The 23,171-nt window shown below is 37.9% G+C and overlaps 2 protein-coding genes across 2 annotated transcripts; both read left to right on the forward strand.

The window, feature by feature from the left end:
• LOC107631219 (40S ribosomal protein S6) lies at positions 6,896–8,896 on the forward strand. The gene is made up of 6 exons (XM_016334586.2): positions 6,896–7,042; positions 7,128–7,192; positions 7,625–7,682; positions 7,768–7,876; positions 8,057–8,329; positions 8,444–8,896. Exons 1-6 carry the CDS (start codon positions 7,037–7,039, stop codon positions 8,677–8,679), a joined length of 747 nt encoding a protein of 248 aa, XP_016190072.1. The 5' UTR covers positions 6,896–7,036; the 3' UTR covers positions 8,680–8,896.
• LOC107634681 (dof zinc finger protein DOF1.6-like) lies at positions 10,312–11,378 on the forward strand. The gene has a single exon (XM_021119477.1). The coding sequence runs from the start codon at positions 10,672–10,674 to the stop codon at positions 11,302–11,304; it is 633 nt and encodes a 210-aa protein (XP_020975136.1). The 5' UTR covers positions 10,312–10,671; the 3' UTR covers positions 11,305–11,378.

The following is a 23,171-nucleotide window of genomic DNA, read 5'->3' on the forward strand; positions in this document are numbered from 1 at the left end:
TTTTAAATTATTTATTCACATGCTACTGTTTTGTCACGATAATATTTTTTTGTTTATTTAATAAAATCTTTAATATTTATTACAAAATCGTTAGATACATATTATTAGTTTTTAAAATTTTATAATAAAAAATAAATATTGAGCAACAATTTATTTAAAAACCTTATAGTTTAATAATATTCGTAATATTATTACAGACAAAAATATTAGTTTTAATAATTTATTTTGTTTTCAAGGACACATAAGTATAACTGTATAACTATATAAGTCTATTTCAAATATCTATTACTCGATTTAAAAGGCTACCCATGAACGCAAATATCTCCCCTGTTTTGTTTGGGAGTTCTTAGGATAGTTTAGTAAGGAGGAGCAGAACTGGGCCCCTAATTGGGGGATCTAACTAATTAAGGCCCGTACCATGTTACTGGAGGATGCCCAAAACGACACCGTAGGTGGGCCCTTACAAATCAAAAACTTGTCAGGCCTAAAATTGCAAATGAAGAGACTGAAACTAATAATTTACATTTAACAAAACTGTCAAAACAAAACTGAGATTACATCAACTAAGTTGGGTTGGTAAAGAATTAGTTCTATAGTCCGTTTAAACAAGTGTCAGAGTTTTAAATTCAGTGCTGTGCATACAGCAATTCATTGACCAATAACAAACCTTTAAATGGATCTGCATTAATTTGCCATGTGGTCTCATAAACTGAAAGTTACTGACTCGAACAGCATAAATCACTTGTTAGTTGTTACTTGAACTATATTTACAGTCTGTTCTTTGTCATGGGAAAAATCTCTGTTGAGATTGAAAAAATTGTCTTAATGCCATTAGTAGTCAGTAATAAACTAATAATTATATATGGGCTGGTTTTGTGTCTCCATGATGGGTATTTTACTAACTATGGCGTTTATGGCTCCTGTTTTGAGAAAGAGAGAAAAGAAAGAAAGAAGAAGTTTCTTGTTTTCAAAGAAAGAAAATAAAAAAGGATTATTTCACATTAGGCGGTTCAGTGAATGTGTGTGTGTCTTCTGGTTCAAGCATTGGCTGCTACTACTACTGATAGGTAATCTTCTTTTCTTTCGGCTTCCTAAACTCTTTGTCATACACTGTTTTAAGTGCAGGCTTTTTTTCTTTCTTTTTCTTTTGACCTTAATATAATGAAACCTTGTCTATTCATTCATTCATTGTCGTTGGTTTCAATTAACTATTCCAGCTTTGCCCCCTGGGCCCTGGCATGCATTTGACTCTGCTCATGAACACTCTACTTTCCTATCTCCTTTTCTCATATGCTTTAACCTAATTGTGTCTTTATTTATGCATGTTGATGAGGTAGAAAACTGGTTTGTTTATTAGTCTGAAACCCTGGCTCATATTTCATTGTCACCTGTTTTCTCAAATGGATTCACTTCTCTGAGATCTCAACCTACAATGGTTATTTGAGGTATAAAACTGCATTAACATCAGATATTTCATTTTTTACATTCACAAAAAAAGAAATATACTCTATATTTGTTACATGTATTATACTATAGTTGAATATTCAACTCAATTGTTGCATTGATCCCCGTCTTTAACCAATTGGAATTAAAACTCAAAATAAGTTTTTCTGAACTATATCTTTATGGAATTTTTACTTATCTTCAAGATTAGCCTCCCAAATATTTTTCATTCCCCTTTGGCCAAGATTGGTACCAATAAACATAGTGCTATGTTAGGTAGCGCGTTTTGTGCCAAGCAGATGCATAACCTTTGAAAGGAGCCCTTCCGTTTCGACTATGACGACTAATCCATCTCTTCCTGGAACTCATCCCAAAGAAGAACAGATTCTCATTGAGTTGAATTTCTATAACTATCATTCTTAGTTATGATATAGGCTCAAGAAATATATTCTCAACATCCTTAACTCTGAGAAGCAGCTGTGGGGACTGATCCATTCTAAAGGCCTATTAGACTCCGAACTTAGAAAACACTATAGGTACATCGATGAATTTCGTAGAAGAATAAAGAATCCTCTATACAGTGGGGATTGGACCTCTACTTCTTTTGATTCAGAAACAATGCTGAAATGTCGACACTTTTGTCATCGTTTCTTGGTTTGTATGGGGGATCTGGCCAGGTATAAAGAGCAGTATGCAAACCTTGAAATGCACCTAAAATTTATTAGTTACTTTCAGAGATTGATGCACCCGAAGGAGGATTCCTTAAAGAATGGCGGTCTATGTTCTACGCCGTATATGTCTATAGACATACAAACGAAGGTGGAACAGAATCAATGATCTATATGTTCTTGGCAAGTGATCAAGAAAATCCAAAATGTCGTAGAGAGAAAGAAGAAAGAATGAAGGAGGAAGATGAATGATGGAAATGAAGTCGTTTGAGGTTTTATTCATAGCATGTCGTTATGAGTCTTAATGGAATAGTGATACCAATCTCAAATTTAAAGACCATTTTACGTTAATTGAAGTCACATATAAGATTTGGGGTAAAGTAATAAATTAGTGCCTACGTTTTGGCATAATTCTATTTTAGTTCTTAAGATTTAAAGTGTCATATTTAAATCCAAAAAAATTTCATTTAGCTTCAATTTAGTCCCACTGTAAGGTCAAAGATAAATAATTAACGAAATGTCTTACATAATAGAAGAACAAGGTCGATAATTTGGATAATAGATACAAGCTTCAGAGCTACAAAATCAACTGTGGATGTATTAATACAAGTATTTAAAATAATAAATAAATATATTGATGTATCCACGGGTGATTTTGTGCCACTAGAGCTTGTATTTATTCTCTAGATTATCTACCTTGTTCTTATACTACTGTTATGTAAGACATTTTGTTAATTATTTATCTTTGACTTCTGGTAGGACTAAATTAAAACTAAATGAAACTTTTTTGAATTTAAAATAGGACACTTTAAATCTTAAGAACCAAAACAGAATTACCGTCCAAACATAAATGACTAATTTAATACTTTAGCCTAAGATTTGAGTTCTCAAATTGAACTTTTCATGTATGTTATTGCTCATTTTGAATATACAGTACAATGCATAAAAAACTCATGCCTAGTAATTGGTAAAGTCTCGCACACTTGCTGTTTGCCATTTTCTCTCAAGCTAGGAAATCTTTTATCTAACCCATAGTGCAAATTAATTTTTTCTTCAATCATATTTATCTACTATTTATTGTTTTCATTTCTTTCCCTCTCTAATTTAGCGACAAATTTTTAGAGTGAACGAATGAAAGAAATCACTTCATAAAGTACAAAAAATTTACTTCCATCAAATATTATCATTTTTAGCCTGTATTTAGTTAACAATAATTTGTACTTATATTTACATAGATTTTACACACAAAAAGAATATAATTTATATTTATATTGTTAGAAAATTATTAGCATCAATTTAGATCAATTAGTATCGTCTATATTTATATAGTATATCTGTATATTAATTATAGGATTATGTACCTTTATTACTCTGATTCATTTAGCATCTATAAATATCCCTTGTATATTGTACTTTTCATCAACCTGAATAATACACAAAACACTTTTCTCATATCTCTCTCTTATTTCTAACATGGTATAAGAGCCTGGTTGTGTATGTTTTGTTCTTCTTCAGCCTCATGAACATAGTAAACTTGAACCTCGAGCTCGTATGTGTTGTTTCCTTGGTTATGGCACTGAACACAAGGGTTATTGTTGTTGGGATCCTTTCTCTAAACGTATTCGTATATCTCGTCATGTTGTCTTCTGGGAGTACCACATGTTTTCTCGGTTCTCATCCTTTAAGTCAATTCCTACTACTCAGTCACTTTTGTTTACTAACCCCAATGTTGATCTTTTTCCTAGTGATGATTCTCCAGATTCTATCTCGAGTGATCCTCCACAGCCTCCTGTTCTTCCGCATTCTCCATCTCCCGATGATTCCAGACCGGACGATGATCCTGCTCCTACCGTCATGCCTCCTCTTCCCGCTCGTTCTTCTAGGGTAAAGAATCCACCTCCTCATCTTCTTGATTATCATTGCTTTTCTACTATCCTTCATCAACATGAACCTAAGTCATTCAGAGAAGTCTCCTCAAACCCAAATTGGCAACAAGCAATGCAGGAAGAAATACAAGCACTTGAAAAAGCACACACTTGGGATTTGGTTGATCCTCCTTCTGATCAGGAAGTTGAGCAGTAGATGGGTATACAAGATCAAGACTCGCTCTGATGGCTCTATTGACCGTTATAAGGCCCGCTTGGTTGCTCAAGGTTGTACGCAAGAGTATGGTATTGATTATGAAGAGACTTTTGCTCCTGTCGCTCGTCTTACGTCTGTTAGAGTTCTTCTTGCCATTGCCGCAGTTAAAAAATGGTCCCTCAGTCAGATGGATGTGAAGAATGCATTTCTTAATGGGGATTTGAAAAAGAAAGTCTATATGAAACCACCTCCGGGATATCCTTGTCCTTCTAATAAGGTTTGTCTCCTTCGCAAGGCACTTTATGGACTTAAGCAAGCTCCTCGTGAATGGTTTGACAAGTTCAGCACTACCATATGCAGTATTGGTTTTACTTCAAACCCTCATGAGAATGCCATCTTCATTCGTAAAAGCGAACGTGGAGTTGTTCTTCTACTTTTGTATGTTGATGACATGATCATGACTGGGGATGATGTTGATGGTATCTCTGATCTCAAGGCCTCACTTCACCGAACCTTTGAGATGAAAGATCTTGGTTCTCTCAGCTATTTTCTTGGTCTCGAGGTCATCTCCACCGATGATGGCATCTATCTCTCTCAGGTTAAGTATGCTTCAGATCTTCTTGCTCACGTTGGGATTACAGATAGTCGCATTGAGTCTACTTCTCTTGAGCCTAATGTTCGATTTACCCTTATGGATGACACTGTTTTGGATAATCCAACTCTCTATCGATAGTTAGTTGGCGGTCTCGTCTACTTGACTGTCACCCGACCAGACATTGCCTATCCAGTTCATGTACTTAGCCAGTTTCTATCAGCTCCTCGTACTACTCACTATGCGACAGTTCTTCGCATTCTTTGCTACATCAAAGTCACTCTATTTCAAGGCCTTTATTTTTCTACCCATTTCTCTTTGTCTCTTCAGGCTTACTCCGATGCTGATTGGGCTGGTGATCCCACTGATCGTCGTTCTACTAATGGTTACTGTTTGTTTCTTGGCAACGCTCTCATTTATTGGAGTGCTAAGAAGCAAACGTTCACTGCTCGCTCAAGCATAGAAGCTGAGTACTGTGCCCTCGCTGACACCACTGCTGAAGTTATCTCGGTTCGTTTATTTCTCGAGGATCTAGGTGCTCCTCAGTCGTCCCTTATTGATATTTTTTGTGATAACCGCAGTGTTATTCAGATCGCCCATAATGATGTATTTCATGAACGCACCAAACACATTGAGATTGATTGTCATTTTGTTCAGCAACGTATCCTTATTGATGCTGTTCGTCTCATTGCTGTTGGAACACTAGATCAGACTGCTGATATCTTCACGAAAGCTCATCACCCGATTCATTTCCGGACTTTGTTATCCAAACTTAAGTTGGTATCCTTAGCTCCCACTTGAATTTGAGGGGGGATGTTAGAGAATCATTAGCATCAATTTAGACCAATTAGTATCGTCTATATTTATATAGTATATCTATATATTAATTATAGGATTATGTGCCTTTATTACTCTGATTCATTTAGCACCTATAAATATCCCTTGTATATTGTACCTTTCATCAACTTGAATAATACACAGAACACTTTTCTCATATCTCTCTCTTGTTTCTAACATATATTTATTAGAATTTTGTACACATAAATTAATATAGTCTGCACCCATAAATTAATACAATTTACACCGATATTTTTTTAGAATTTACATATATAAAATTTAATATTTATCCTCATCAAATAATGGTCAAAAATACTAAAAATTGTTGAAATAAGAGTTTTTCTATAAAAAATGCCTCCTCAAATTACAATATTTTCCAGGTTAATTTGTTCACCAGTTAAAAGTATTTGTCTATATTTGGCTTCGACGCTCTGTTGAGAATATATGGGATATACGTTGATTTAGAGGTAAAAAGATTACACGCACTGAAATGAACGATATAGGTCATTGATGTTTATATGCAAAACAGCAAAAGTTATATTATATGTCCTTCTATTTGAATTTAAGTTATTCATAATAACTTTAGAATAACTAATCTTTGTTGCTTCACTTTATCCGTTGAGATTTTCTTTAAAAAAAAAACTAATCTTCGTTTCGTTAAAATTGTTTGTAGATAAAAAATGTCAATAACCCAAATTGGTAGTTAATCAACTATTCATATTGATCCTTAACATTAATTTTCTTCAAATTATAGAATTCCTATCTTCCTTGTTTTTTTTTTTTTTTTCTTTTACCAAAGATATGAAGACTCGAACCCGCAACCTCTTAGATGAGTATGGGGAGATTATGCCATTTGAGCTATTATTCATTGGCTTTCCTATATACCTTGTTACCGTTGTTGATCCTAGATTTTTAATCCATTCTCAAAATTTTAACTAAAATTTCATTAAATACAATCTCTTTTTATCTAATCATTTATCTGTCCTTTTTCGATTAAATGTTAATAAAACCAACAAAAATTTAAGTTATAAATTTGCATATTTAAAAATTTTCAAAGTTTAAGAGGGAACTATTTGCATTTTAAAAATTTTTAAGGCTAAAGTGCACACATAGCCACATAGTATAACAGGTAAAGGGAGTGTTAAAGTTAAAACTGTAAATAAATAAAAAAGGTTAAGGGACTTAAACTAAGGATAAGAGTGGGCCTCGTACAGAATATGAAGCCCATACTCCTTCCAAGCATTTGCCTGGGTTTGTTAGGATACAGGCTTATGAAGCCCAATTAAGGGGCCCTTAAGAGAGGAGTAGAGTATATAAAAGCAGAGAACGAGTTAACCCTACCTTCTCTGACCAGCCGCATGTTCTAAGCTCAAAATCGGAAGGCACGCAGAGAGCTCGCAGCGGCGGCATCACAATGAAGGTCTTCTCCCTACTTTGTCTTCAGCTTCGATTTTTTTTAATGTTTTTGTGGCTGAGCAACAATCTTCGATTTTTTTTTTCTGCAGTTCAACATTGCTAATCCCACTACTGGATGCCAGAAGAAGCTCGAGATCGACGATGACCAGAAGCTGTAATTTCTCCGTTCATCTTTTCAATTCTCTCTTATTGCTATTGTTGCTGTTCTTGTGTTGTATACTGTGTTATGTTAAAGAATGCCACTTTGAAGTGCCGGTGCTCTGGAACAGTGCTTCTTTTATTTTTGCTTTATACATTATAGTGCTCCGGATTTCTTGTTAGAATTTGAAGCTTTGTAATTTTTGCCCCATTGCTGTTTAGTGCAAATGTAGTATTTGTTTCAGATTCATCTATTGATATCGATTACATAATGAACCCTAGTTTCCTTATGGCAACATGTTCGTGCTTTAGATTGATTGTGAGTTTGTTCTTCTGGTTGTTCATTATGCTGACTTTCGATAGATGATGTTAGATTGTTAGTTTTTCGGTAGAGATTTGTTCATACTGAATTTTGTTCGTGATATTGTTATTCTACTTTAAAATGCAGACGTGCATTTTGGGACAAGAGGATCTCACAGGAGGTCCTTGGTGATGCTCTTGGAGAGGTATGTTGGATTCCCCTTGAATATTCGATGTCTTCTCTATCTCTTCAATAGTTGATCCATTATTTATAAAACCTTTTTCATACAGGAATTCAAAGGCTATGTCTTCAAAATCACCGGTGGCTGTGACAAGCAAGGATTCCCAATGAAGCAAGGAGTGTTGACCCCTGGTCGTGTTCGTCTTTTGCTTCACAGAGGTATGATTTTTCTAAAGATTAAAGGTTCCTTCCTCAGTTGACTATAAACTGTTCAATAATACATGCCATTCATTTTTGCTTTGTCCTGCAATAAGTAGGGTGCACAATTCATGGTTTTCATTACCAAGTGGTTTTAGCTCTTTTGACTTACTTAATGTTGATTGCCATGCATCTGGGCAGGAACTCCTTGCTTCCGTGGATATGGAAGGCGCAATGGAGAGCGTAGGAGAAAGTCTGTTCGCGGGTGCATTGTCAGCCCTGATCTCTCAGTTTTGAACTTGGTGATTGTGAAGAAGGGTGACAATGATCTTCCCGGCCTGACTGATGTTGAGAAGCCAAGGATGAGGGGGCCAAAGAGAGCATCCAAAATCCGCAAGCTGTTCAACCTCTCAAAGGAGGACGATGTGAGGAAGTATGTTAACACCTACCGCAGAACCTTTACAACCAAAAATGGTAATTTTCTTATGCACAGAAATTTCTTAGTCTCTTTATGCTTCTGTTGATATGAACCAATATTGGTTAAATTAGTGATGAATTCTAGGCTGAGTAGTGGATGTTTGGTTTCAGGCAAAAAGGTGAGCAAGGCTCCCAAGATACAAAGACTGGTGACACCTTTGACACTCCAAAGGAAGCGAGCAAGGATTGCTGACAAGAAGAAGAGAATTGCCAAGGCCAAGTCAGAAGCAGCGGAGTATCAGAAGTTGCTTGCATCGAGGTTGAAGGAACAGAGGGAACGCCGTAGTGAGAGCTTGGCCAAGAGGAGATCCAAGCTTTCCAGTGCGGCTGCCAAGGCAACTGCATAGGCCCTCGTTTCATGGGTAGTGTGGTGAAGTTGGAAACTTCATCCTAGTTTTTGGTAGTCCTTATTTTCCATGAGGGTGATTGTGATAAACATTTATGGTTTTGTTATTATGTTGAGTTTATTGACGGATTTGGCACTTATTTGTTTGAGAGTTAAATTGAATTGAAGATTTTCGTCTAGCAGAAATTTCCTAACGAATGGATTTATGCTTACTTTGATTATGGCCTTGAAATTGTATGTTTGCAGGGTCTGATCTCAAGTGTTATTACATATAATGAGAACACTCACTTCAACTGGACTACTCTGCAGCCGAATTAAATAACCGCAGGATAGCATTACGCAGGATAGCCATATAATGCGATGGCTTGATAAAATTGGTAGATACATTCAATAAGCAATACTGAATAATATAAGGTTATCCAACAAAGAAAAATGAACAATTAGAACGTGGCAGTGTGCACATTTCCACGAGTTAGCCGTCTAGCCTCCCACCATACCTTTGGGCTTTGGAACAAGATTGGGAGCAGTACGTGTATAACCTTTTGACTTGAGTTTCGATCAGTTGCACTGCACTGTTTGGCAACGATGTCTCGTAAAGCTTTCCTTGGCGTCCCTTATAGGCTCGTCTCCATCAGTGCTTCAAATTATTCAGCTGTATGTATAGGTCTTTCCCTTTTGGGGGGTTTGGTTTCAGGTAAAAATGTTATAATAGGGTGAGATGCTACAAAGGAAGGACGTGAAACAGAGCAGTGAGCGAGAGAATGAACGAGGCAAGAAATGAAAGTTCCAACAAGAGTTTCTGTTTCCTAATACTAGCTTTAAATTTTTAATTAAACAAGAAACTTGCTACATGAAAGAAAGTGGCAAAATCTGCATACTGTGGCTGATTAATAGCTCCATTCAGGGAAGAGTTGAACTTGGCGGGCGAGATCTAATGTTGCTCAATAAGAACAGTTATGCATAACTACCCAACTCCTCAACTAGCGTGAAAAGCCAGGTAGTTGGAGCAGTTGGTCAAAGGAGGTCATCTCATGCATGACATCTGGATGAGACCACAACCTTAGATATGTGTCATTTCAACCTACCTATCATTCTTTTTTAACTACGCATAATCATTATAGACTCGCAAACAAGCCATGAGGTGGATATAATATAACATCATATATACATACATCCATATTCTCTAATCTCTACCACTACGACTCATTCAAAAGTTATTGTTATGTATAAGGTCTGCATTACTTAGCTTGTTCCAAGATTTTTCTGGGGGACATACATACACGACACACATGTATGCTCCTTGCAGTTTGTGAAGTACATTGAATTCCCATTCTCTTTCCATCATGTGCTTAATTTCAGCTACTTCCATGACATGACGAGGCCGGAATCCAGATCTGCTTCACATATGTACCTATAATCTATTATTGCTTTTAAAAAAGATTAACAACAAGCATAGAAGGGGATAATGAACCAGACTCTTATAATTGGCAGAAATTTGTGTATATTCTGAACATATTTATTACATGTTTTTAGGGGTGCACGTTTTGATTCATAAGTAAGTCATATAAAATAATTTAGAGTAAGTGGTTATGTTTGTTGCTAAAATTTGAAAAGAAATGTCGATAAAGACTATTGGTGAATGATTGTTTATTTAGTAGAAAAAGAAAGTGACATTATATATAATAGCACATGCATGTACGAAAAGAGTGGAAGCAGCAAGAGAAAGAGAGAAACCCAAAGAGACGCGCCACTAAGAATAAGAAACCCCTCCCCTCCCCTCTAAGAAAATTAGGTTTGGTCTTTGCACTTTTTCAGTGCATTATTATTTCTTGCGCACTGTATAGTATACTATATGAGATGCAGCAATTTCATTACTCCTTTAATTAATTTAACAAGCCAACTATAATCAATCATTGTTCAGTCCTCCAAATATGCTACCATGCATGCATATGATATGTTACATATATAGCTAGCTGTCTCACTGTCTCTCACTATGGAGAAAGAAGGAGAGGTCAGTAAAGAGCAAGTTGCTGGGCCTCTGCCTCCACCTCCACCTCCGCCTCGACCGCCACCACAGCATAAATGCCCACGGTGTGATTCAGACAACACCAAGTTCTGCTATTACAACAACTACAGCCTGTCACAGCCTCGATACTTGTGCAAAGCATGTAAGAGGTACTGGACACAAGGTGGAACCCTCAGGAATATTCCTCTTGGTGCTTCCAAGAACAAGATCAAGAACAAGCCCAACAAGCGTACCTTCAACACTGCTACTACTACTTCTTCTTCCTCCTCCGGCAAACTCTATTATCAGCATCATGCTGCTGGTTCTACTGCATCATCATTATCATCGTCAGCAGCAGCATCATCAGGGAGCAGCATGGCAGAATATACAACTGCTGCTGCTTCTCACCTTCATCATCAATGGCCCTCTCATGCCAACTACTCTTTCTGGAGTACTACTGTCTGCACCACTTCTTCCATAAGCGCTAATAATAATAATAACAACTCTTCTGAGTCACAGACCAATATCATGCCAAGAACAGCAGCTTCTTCTTCTCCTTCTTTCATCACACCAAATCAATGGCCACATCTCAAATGGAACCACCCTATGCCTCCTCCATGATTGCATTGCATTGCACCATCTCCATCATCATATTATTAATTATTACCAGTTTACCACCTAATGTTTAATTTCGTCATTTCCTTTTCTGGTTTAATTTGTATTAGGTTTGGAAATCTAATTTTAATTTCTTTACCATTTAATTCCACCAAAGATATATATACCCAAACTGACGTCTAAAATGAAGATATAATATGTATAATTGGTGATCACCAAGAAATCAAGAGTGTCCATTTTCTTTCTTAGTTAAAAAAGATGATGGAAGAATTGGAAAAGATGGTTCCGTGTGAGCATTGCGGATCCAAATGCTCTAATATTCGCAACTCAGCTTCTGTGCGCGGTTCACTCATCAGTCATCGCTTTATGGTGCAGTATGCAAAACTAGTTTATTTAATTGTCATTGTTTTCCATTAGAATTAAGGTTAATTTACTTCACATACACTTAGAGGACTTCTGAAAGAAGAAGCTTTAATCAAGCTTTAAGATACTATATAATTAATTTGCTGCGCACATTCAAGCTCACAAAATATTCTACGAACAAACCAACTAATTAAGACATAGCATAAATTAGAGTTGAGCAATAGCGGATGCATAATTTTATCTGTTTGTATATAAATGATTAAGGTGGGTATTTCAATAAAAATTTTATAATTGTCTTCATGTAAAAAAAAAAATTTTAATCCTTGAACGATGAATTAAAGGGATAAATTTTAATATTCGTCAAACATTATAACATATATATGAATGATGAGACCAAATAGGGATGGAGTTAGACTAACTATTTAGGGGGGTGGCGTTTAATAATTTACTAAAATTATTACTTACTACAAAATAAAAATGAAAAATTTGAGTGAATGAAGATATTGAGAGAAAAAAAATTTTATATTTTATTTTTTAAATAAAGTAAACTATTAGACTAAGTCTAAAATTATTATACTTTGTTAATGTTATATAAAAATTGATTGATTTTTTTTTATGAATGAAATGAGAATTGAAAAACTGTACCAAAAAAAAAGGAGAGCTGGTAAATAAAAAAAAGAGGGATTATGTCTATTATTTTTTTTTTTTAGTCCCCTTTCCATATGTGTAGGTTCGCCCCTGAGACCAAGTCATATTTGGATGTTGAGGCAGTGATTTTTCGAAAAAAGAAAATTTGTAGAAATAAGAATCATATACAAACTATATCATGGACTGTACGTACTCATACACGGTTAAAAAGTGGCAATCATATGATCTAATTCAATTCTTGAATAGTGATCTTGCACGAATAATATAATTTGTGTGGCATGCGTGAAGCTGACTGAAGTTTAATTTGTTTGGTTGTTTAAGATTAAAGTCGACTTCAACATGATGTGATTTGGAGAATCCAAAGTTGTTAAAAGTTTAAACATTGGTCACATATAATGAAATTGAAGAAAGTGGGAGTGGGGAACCTTCTCCATCTGTTCCATTATTCATTGGTCTAATTAGCAATTTCTTCATCATAAAGCTGTGAGTGACACATGCATGTACAACCATTCTAGTGTATAAACTTAATTACCACTATCACTATATATGATTCTGATGAAATATATTCATCACTCTAGATATATGTTTGTGGACCTAATAATCTTTCATATCTAATTAGCTTCTTCTCTAGTCTCTGATCTATGAAATGTATATATATATCAATAACAACTTTAGCATGAATGAAAGGTGGACCCACACATCTCATTACTTACCTTAGTGATTAGTCAATTGGACCATCAAATCGGTTGAACTAGGGTTGCCTACTTTCTATCACTGATTCGTGATTTTGAGTATAACTCATCCATTTGATTGACTAGCTTATAGCTTAATAGACCTAGCCTTTTGAGCTTAAAAATCAAATAATTATTTGATCTATAGCTGCTGGACCAACTATTTTAAAAACAATGTTAAACCGTTTGTTGTAAGTTCATTCCTTTATTTGTTATTGGACATCTGATATTATTTTTAAAATATTAAATTAATGTATAAGTCTAGAAAAATTCGAAAAATTAGAATAGTGAGAGATTATTATTTTTTTATAATAGAGTTTCTATTTTTTAACTAGTTGACTCTAATTAACTACACTCCTAGTTAATTATCTAGCGGAGTCATAAATTAATATAATCAGTTATCGAATTACTTTAATTAAAAAGTCTAAAGTTTAACAACCCGTAAAAAAATTCACACAGAAATATAATTTTTAATCATACTAGATGTATATTAAAATTAGTTATTAAAATCATTTACTAATATAGAGAGCTGAAAAAAGGTAAAAGAGAAATAGAGAGGGAGAGAAAGAAGGAGAGTGAGAAAAAATGAGTTTCCTGTATTGAATTGATAAATGGATACAATTATATTTTGGATATTTATATTGAGTATAAGCTAGAGTAAACTTAAACTGATTTGGGTAGTGGCTAACTAACTCTGCCTGCTGTCCTGGTTATCCTGAGGTTCATACTCTAACATTTTAGCTAGAACTGTTGCTGTGCTTCTTGAACTCTTAGTTATTTTTTAAATTTTAGGAAGGTTGATGCTAACAAAGTTTTGGTGAGAGTATCGGCTAATTGATCTTGTGCTGGAATGTATTAGACAAAAACTTCTTTCCTGACAACATAATCTCTGACAGAAGATTGGTTGAGAGCAAAGTGTTTGGATCTGTTGTGCATAATTGGATTTGCTGATAGCATCACTGCACATTGATTATCACAGTAGATGACTGGCTTAGTGGAACAGAGTAGTTTCATTTCCATAATGTCAATGATTTCTATGAATTCAGTCTCTATGATACTTTTTGATACTGCCATTTGCGTTTTACTGGCCGAGGACACCAAGTTCAAAGCTAGAAACATATTAAATCCATTTGTGGATTTTCTATCATCAACATCACTTGTCCAATCTAAGTCACAGAAGCCGTAGATTCTTAGGTTTGGAGACGAACTGAAGTGGAGACCATGATGCATTGTTCCTGACAAGTAACGCAAGATCTTTTTTACTGCCTTTCAGTGAGTCTCAAGTAGGCAGTGCAGAAATTGAGCTACCTTGTTAACAACATAAGAGATTTTTGGTCTAGTTATTATAGCGTATTGTAGTCCTCCAACAACCGACATGTACAGGGTTGGAATGTCGAAAGGGGTGCCTCCAAAGGCTAATAGTTTTTGGGCAGCAGTCATGGGCGTGGGCATTGGCTTAGCATTGCTCATATCAGCCTTTTTAAGTAGTCTTTGATGTATTTTGTCTGGGTTAAGGTCATAGATCCATTTGTCTCTCTTTTAGTTTCGATTCCAAAAAAGTAGCTGATTTCACCTAAGACTTTTAGTGACAAGACACTGTGTAATTGTGACATGAGGTTGTTGATTTCTGATTCTGAGTTTCCGGTGACCAAGATGTCGTCAACATAGACAACAATGTAGGTAGTAGAGGAGGGTGAGAATCTGGTGAATAAGGAGACATCAGTATTTGTGTTGAATAATCTGAATTGTTGAAGGGTCGAGCTTAACTTGGTGAACCAAGCTCGAGGATCCTGCTTGAGGCCGTAGAGAGACATCTGAAGCTTGCAAACTTGATGGGATGACTGCGAGACAAAACCTTCTGGTTGTGACATGTGAACTGTTTCATGGAGACTACCGTTAAGGAAGGCATTGTTGAAATCGTATTGATGGATTCTCCACCCTTTTGCAAGTGCTACAGTTAATACTACTCTGACTGTGGCTGGTCTTACTACCGGAATGAAAATCTCTTCATAATTTATCCCCTGTTTTTTGATAAAAACCCTTGGCTACTAGCCTGGCTTTGTATTTTTGGATAGTCCCATCAGGGTGCCATTTGACTCTAAAAACCCATCGACAACCAATTGGTGTGGAGTTTGGTGGTGGATCAACAAGTTGTCAGGTGTTGTTCTTTAAAAGCGCGTTATATTCCTCTTCCATTGTGGCCTTCCACTTCCACTGGGGGTGGGCAAAGGCTTCAGCAATTGTCTTTGGAAGAAGTTAAGCAGTGTCTATTTGGGCAGCAGAATCAGCGGCTATGGAGACTGTGGCCGTGAGTGCCTTTGGTTTGAAGATATCACTTTTGTTTCTGGTCTGCATAGGATAAATATTTCAGGTGTGCTGAAGAGGAACGGAAGCCGCTGGTGCTTGTGAATTGGGCATGACCTGTGAAGGGAGAGCCTCATTCGATATTGTATGTAAAAATTCACGAGCAGTAGAAGATGCAGAATTTTTACGAAAGGAAACAAATGGAATAGGCAATGGAGTATATATAGTATTGATATTAGTGGGAGATGCATCATGAACATCTAAAACTGTGGGTTGGTGTGGTTGGACTGTGGGGGAGGGGATTGGTTTTGAGGTTTGGGAAGGATTGTGTATATCAATGTGGGAATAGTTGCTGTGGATGAGAGAGTTTATTTCGGAGAGACTTTGCTAAAGAAGGAGAGAAAGGAGAATTCATTTTCATTGAACACGACATTTTTAGCTATGTAAACTCTGCCAGTTAGGGATAGACATTTGTATCCCTTCTGATTTTGGTTGTAGCCAATGAAAACACACTTGTGGGATTTGTGATCAAATTTGTGGTGATTGTATGGCCTTAACAAACCCCAATTTGAGGGTTTATCTTGTGCTGATTTCAGGGGTTTCATCAATGATTCCACACACTTTCTATATGAAAATACAAGATTTTGCATTCCTCTCCTAGTTTCGCCTCATGAATGAAAACATGCTTATTTCGCACTAAAATAGATACATTTCTAATCTCCTCTTGATGCCATTCGATGCCGTGACTTGTGTGTTAAGTGGTTTCAGGATATAGAGTAGGAATGGACCGAAAGAGAGGAGGAAGACGGGTACAAAGGAAGGAAGCATGAGGATTAAGCTTTGGAAATTTTCGCATGGGCGCGTGCGCGCACCTTGCGCGCCCGCGCGGATAGGGCAACGTGGAGCCAAAATCCAAGAGCCGGCTTGAGAAGCGGCTAAGCCAGGATCTTCATGGGCGCGCACGCGTACATCACGCCTCCGCGCACATTACAAGACGTCTCAACGGCGCGTGCGCGTACCTTGCGCGTGCGCGCCGATTTGCGAATATGATTTTTTTAAGAAGTCACGTGACTTAGGCGTGGAGGCAGTTAAGGATCCCACTCTTGGAGAAACACCTTGGCGGGAAAAGCTTAAGAAGACCAAAGGAGCAAGGGTTAAGGACACTTAGTTAATTCATTTTCTAGATCTAGATTTTTTGGGGGAGAGAGGAGAGTTAGTTACACTTTTTGGGAGAAGAAGAGGGAGATTCCAAGCTTCACTAGGGTTCATCCTCATCTAATTTCTGAATTTTCAATGACTTTTTGGTGAGATCCACTACAATTCTCACTCCACTTTGTTCATGTCATAGATTTTCTTCTCCAATTTCAAGTAGTAGATGCAATTGATCAATTCTCATAGATCTAGAATTCAACTTTATAATTTTGGATTTTGTCTCTATTTTGGACTTTCATTACTACTCTTTGAGACTTGTTGTTAGATCTTTGTGTTGCAATACTTTCAATTTGACTTTCCTTCTCATTTTACTATGACTTTCCTTATTGCTCATCACATGTTTGATAAAATGACAACAGGATTTTGCGTCGGTTTAGACTATACTACGATTGATCATTTGATAATTTCTATACCGGCAAAAATTCATTTGTCAGGCCTCAGGAGGGAAAACAGGCACAGTCGAATGGTTTGAGGAAATTATAATATGAAATTTGCTAAAAAAGTGTTTCAATTGGCTATTTGAGATTGAGCACTTACATGAGTAACAGATTGATTAGGTAGGTTGAAGTAAGAAGGGCTTCATCCCAAAAGAATAGATGTAAGGATGCTTGAGACAAGAGTGTTAATGAGGTCTTGGTTAGATGCATGCGCTTTCTTTCAGCATAGCCATTCTGCTGGTGTGTATGTGTGTGTATGGGCATGATAGCCTATGTTGGATGCCGTAGGAGTTAATAATCTGGGTGAAGGCTATGGACATATATTCCCCCCATTTTCAGTTTGTAAAGACTTGACTTTATGGCTTGTTTTAGTTTCTATTAATGTTTTGAATTGACAGAAGATATTGAAGGTTTGGGATTTTGCATTTAAGAGATAAGTGTATGTATATCTGCTGAAGGCATCAATAAAAGACCAGACTTGCTGGGGTTGGTGCTGGTCTCCAAAGATCTGAATAGATGAATTTTAAAGGTTGAGTGTATTGAGTGTTAAAGGGAGAAAAGGTAGTTGATGGATTTTATTAATGTAGCAGCCTTTACAAGGCTGAGGATTTGTGGTTGAGTTAGTTTTTGGTATGAAGATATTATTGCTGCTCAGTATGTATTTGGTTATTTGGGTGGAGGGATGACCAAGCTTTCTGTGCCATGGGTCAAGTGAGGTGCTGATATGATGAGGTGAAGTGGGTAAGGGTTTATGGCAAGGAGTAGTAGTGGAGGTTTGGTGTGGGTGATGAATAGAATTTTGACGGTTTAGAATTTTACAAATAAAATCTCGTTGCAAGTATAGTTTCTAAACCAACAATAATCTTTTCATACAAAAATTTATTTGTCACAAGTACAAACCCCTAAAATTATAAACCGAAGTATTCAAACCTCGGGTCGTTCTCCCTAGGAATTGCAATAAAGTAGTCTTGTTATTGTTTATGAGGTATGTTTTGGGGTTTTTGATAAGAAACAAGAAAAGTAAATGCTAAAGGAAATAAACTAACAACTAGAAAAGCTCTTGGCAAGATATGAGAACTAGAAGTCCTATCCTAGTTATCCTCTTCAATTGTGACAACAATTTGTCCATTGCTCCCACTTAGTTAATCTCTAACCATGGAGGAAAGTCAAGTGGATAAATCAATTTGATTCCTCAAGTCCGAATCAACTCCTAAGGAAAGACTAGCTTTAGCGGCATTCAAATCAACTAGCAACTTCTAATCTTCAATCAACAAATGCATTAGATAACTCAAGAGTCACTAATTACTCTACCTAGGCCAAGAGGAGAAAAATATATACTAAAATCCAACCAATCATTTCATCAAATACTTGAGAGGCATAATAGGAAAATAAAAGGAATTGAACAACAACAAAGCAATTCAACAATAAAGGAACATGAATCATAAATTGCATTAAAAGAGAAATGGAAGAAACAAAAGTGCATAAACATAAAAGTAGAGAATTACAAGAATTAAATGCTAAACTAGAGAGAGGAGATGTAGAAGAAGAAGAAGAACTTGCAAAGGAAAAGTAAATCAAAGAATGAAATTAACCTAGATCTAAGAAATTCTAATCTAGATCTAACCTAATCCTAATTCTAGAGAGAATAGAGAGCTTCTCTCTCTAGAAACTAACTTTCCCTCCAAAACTAATCTAAACTAAACTGATTGGTAACTACTATGTTGATTCCCCTTTGATTTCTGCCTTAAATAGCCTCAGAAATGAGTTGGATTTGGGCTTGGGAAACCCAGAATTCGCCCCCAGTGGATTCACTTTAAGTGGGTCACATACGAACACCGACGCGTATGCGTACAGCACGCGTACGTGTCGCTTGAGAAATTGCTATCCAGCGTACGCGTCATGTACGCGTACGCGTCGTCATACGACCTCCTCATTTCACGCGTGCGCATCTGCTGCGCGTGCGCGTGGAGTGAATTTCTCCCAATCTTTGATTTTCCATGATTTCTCCACTTTGCATGCTTTTCTCTTCATTCCTTTGATCCATTCCTAGCCTTTCCAACCTGGAATCACTAACAAACATATCAAGGCATCTAGTGGAATCAAAGGTGAATCAAAATTAGCAATTAAGGACCTAAAAAGTATATTTTCACACTTAAGCACAAATTAGGAGGCAATCATAAAACCATGCTATTTCATTGAATAAATGTGGGTAAAAGGTCATAGAATCCCCTAAATTAAGCACAAGATAAACTCTAAAAATGGGGTTTATCAACCTCCCCACACTAAAATCATAGCATGTCCTCATGCTAAATCAAGAAGGAAACAAAGGGTATCAACATTTATTCAATGTAAACTAACTAAATGCAACCTATCTAAATTCCACTATCTACATGAATGCAACTGCTTGGTCAAAACAAATCACTTTCCAAGAAAACATATATAGGCACAAGGGCTAAGGCAATAGCAATCAAATTAAATCCACAATTGAATTGAGTTATTAAATATTTTTATAAACTTGTAAGAAGAGATGATCATAGGTGAAAACTTGTAATTGAGCAATCGAACCCTCACCGAAAGTGTTTACACTCTATTCGCTCAAGTGTATAGGGTCGATTCACTCAATTCTCCCCTAATCATGCTTTCCAAGATTTGTTCTTCTTCTAACAATCAACAAATATTTCATGCATGCATACAATTATCATGAGGTCTTTTCATGGGTTGTAATGGGGTTAGGGTCAAGGTAGGATGCATATTTGGTCAAGTGGACTTGAGATTTGAATCTTTGATAAGCTTAAGCTTCCCACCTAACCTATGACAACCTATATAATTCAAAACTAATTTAACCTAACTACCCATTTTCTACAAATTTCAAATACTCATGCATTTTCTTTTTATCATAACTCATATGCATTATTATTATTGAGCTTCACTTTGGGGTATTTTGTCCCCTTTTTATTGCTTTTTTTTTTCTTTTTCTATATATATTTTTTTCTTTTGATATATATGTTTTTCTTTCTTTTTTTTTTTTCTCATTTTTTTTTCTTTTTCAATAAGGTATATACAAGAGCATAAATGCATATGATTTTACATTTAATTAACATATGAGCATGTACCCAATTTCCAATATTTTCAACAAAAATACAAAACTACCATTTTCTCAACCAATGTCCCAAATTTTTCACACTTGAATGATACACACTCACTAGCCTGAGCTAATCAAAGATCCAAATTAAGGACATTTATTGTTTTTCGCTTCAAGGCTTGTAATGTGCTAAAATTAAGAATAAGTGGGTTAATTGATGAACGAACTTTTGTGTGGTCTATAATTACACTAATGAATTCTCATTGTAAAGTATAGTTTCTGTTACGGATCTGAACCACAGATCCCAGACCCGGGACTGCACCCGACCCCGGCTCCCCGGGTCCGACCCGCACCTCGCTCAAAAGGCCCAAAAACCGGCCCTCCAGAGCTCCTAACCAACTTTCGAATTCACTCGTCCATCTTATCTTAACCAGATAAGATAAGATAAGATACTCATCACCACCTTTAAATAGAGGACCCAAGTCCCCCCAGGTATTCATTCATTCCTAACACCTTATACCTCTTAGATCCATTCTGACTTGAGCGTCGGAGTGTCTTTGCAGGTACCTTCCCCCATTGCTCCAGTCAAGCGACCCGGCTTCAGCCTTGATCCGCAGGTTCCCGATCCACCCTTCAACCCGTACCAGAGACATCTCGTACATTGGCACCGTCTGTGGGGACTTGCGCCAGCCAAGCCGGATGGGGGACGTCCTGGAGGAAACCCCCTCAAGCCAAGATGACTCCCGACCGCTTCATCCAACCCCAGAACACCGGGAGGTCACGAACCAAGCAAGAATAGCAAGTACTGTCCACCACACAAACGACCACGTCATCACGGACCAACGACATCCTGAGAAAGCTAGGGACAAAGCGGCACAGATCATCCAGGACCTCTGCCTCCGAGTCCAGGAGCTCGAAGGCAAACTGACCAATAGAGAAAAACACAACAACGAACACGGAAGCCAGGCAACTTCCAGATCAAGATCTCGCCGCGGCAGGTCGCCAAACCGACGACACGATAGGAGAGACGGTCGCAGCGCCTCACGCGACCACGATCACGAGAAATCACTGGAATGGTGGTACAACAAGAAACACAACCGCAGCGCTTCCCAAGATCTAAGCCGTCAACACGACTCAGACAAAGATCGGAGGTACCGAAACACCAAGCGCACAAGAAACGACCACACAATAATGGGAGCTACACCCTTCACAGAAAGAATCTTAAGAGCGAAACTCCCCAAAGGTTTTGACAAACCTACAGACATGAAGTACGATGGGACCAAGGACCCCCAGGAACATCTAACGGCCTTCGAGGCCAGAATGAACCTAGAAGGAGCGGCCGACGCGGTCCGATGCAGAGCCTTCCCGGTAACCCTTGCAGGGCAAGCAATCAAATGGTTCAACGCCCTCCCAAACGGATCCATAGCTAGTTTCCACGATATAACACAAAAGTTCATGGCCTAGTTCACAACTAGAATCATCAAAGCCAAACACCCCATCAGCTTGCTAGGGGTCACGCAAAAACAAGAAGAATCCACAAGAAAATACCTCGACTGCTTCAACGACGAATGCCTAACGGTCGACGGACTCACGGATTCCGTCGCAAGCCTTTGCTTAACCAACGGACTCATGAACGAAGATTTTCGCAAACACCTCGCCACCAAACCAGTATGGACCATGCACGAGATCCAGAATGTCGCCAAAGATTACATCAATGACGAAGAAGTCAGCCAGGTTGTTGCCGCCAACAAACGGCAGCACGGCAACACCCAACACGGCAACTCGGCTTCTCGCCAAAATCCACCACCCAGAGAGAATCAAAGGGACCACCCCAGACCGACATATACAAACCGACCACCGAGAATTGGCAAATTCTCTAATTACACGCCCCTGACAGCACCAATTACCGAAATATACCACCAAATAGCAGATCGAGGCATCATTCCGAAAGCCCAACAACTCAAAGAAAGGACGGGAGGCAACAAAACCCTCTACTGCGACTACCACCGAGGTTACGGTCACAAAACACAAGATTGTTTCGACCTTAAAGACGCCCTCGAACAAGCCATACGAGACGGCAAACTCCCAGAATTTTCCAAAATCATCAGAGAACCAAGACGTGTGGAAAGAGCCAGGTCGCCGAAAAAAGACAGGCGTAGCCCGAGAACCCAAAAGCAACCCCCAGGGAAAGCCCAGAAGACGACCCGACCATCATAGTAAACGTCATCACGGGCAAGGACATATCGAGCAAGTCGAAACTAACAATGAAAAATGATCTCAAAGTAATGGCCGTCAGAAACCAGACTCCAACCATTGCGGCCGACAACACGATAACCTTCTTACCAGAGGATTGCCAGCACGGCACCTCGGCCGAAGATGCCCCCTTCGTCATCTCGGCTAGAATCGGAACAGGACTCGTATGAAGGATACTGGTGGACACCGGGGCAGACTCGAACATCCTCTTCCGAGGAGCCTTCGATAAGCTCGGGCTCCACAACGACAACCTCCAAACATACCGCAACGGCGTCACAGGACTCGGAGACAACTTTCTCAAACCAGATGGCTCAATCACCCTTTCCATCACCATAGGAACAAGCAACCAAAAGAAGACAATCCTATCTGAATTCGTAGTCCTAAAAGACTCCACAGCCTATAACGTGATTCTCGGAAGAAAAACAATCAACGACTTCTCCGCAGTCATCTTTACCAAATACCTCCTCATGAAGTTTAGAACCAACGACGGCTCCGTTGGTACCATCCACGGGGACCGAGAAGTCGCAGCCGAATGCGACAACACCAGCCTAGCCCTAAGGAAGAAATCCCGAGATGCGGCTGGAGTATTCCTAGCCGATCTGGATGCTCGGCAAGACGGCCAACCCAGGCCAGAGCCAGAAGGAGACATGGAAAAGCTACAAATAGGGCCAAGCAAAGAGGAATACACCTTCATTAATAGGAACCTCCCATATGATCTCAAAGAAGAACTCTCCCAACTCTTGAAGCAAAACAGAGACTTGTTCGCATTCACACCAGCCTACATGCCGGGAATAAACCCCGACCTAATGTCCCACCGGCTAGCCGTGGATCCCAAAGCTAAAC

The sequence above is a fragment of the Arachis ipaensis genome, chromosome B03 (assembly GCF_000816755.2).
Source record: "Arachis ipaensis cultivar K30076 chromosome B03, Araip1.1, whole genome shotgun sequence".
NCBI lineage: Eukaryota > Viridiplantae > Streptophyta > Magnoliopsida > Fabales > Fabaceae > Arachis > Arachis ipaensis.

What these genes read in the sequence shown, in the direction of transcription:
- LOC107631219 (XM_016334586.2), top strand. An exon ending in ATCGACGATGACCAGAAGCT is followed by an intron (nt 7,193 to 7,624) that starts GTAATTTCTCCG and finishes TTTAAAATGCAG; the next exon opens with ACGTGCATTTTGGGACAAGA. An exon ending in TCGTCTTTTGCTTCACAGAG is followed by an intron (nt 7,877 to 8,056) that starts GTATGATTTTTC and finishes GCATCTGGGCAG; the next exon opens with GAACTCCTTGCTTCCGTGGA.
- LOC107634681 (XM_021119477.1), top strand. Translation starts at nt 10,672, where the DNA reads ATGGAGAAAGAAGGAGAGGTCAGTAAAGAGCAAGTTGCTGGGCCTCTG.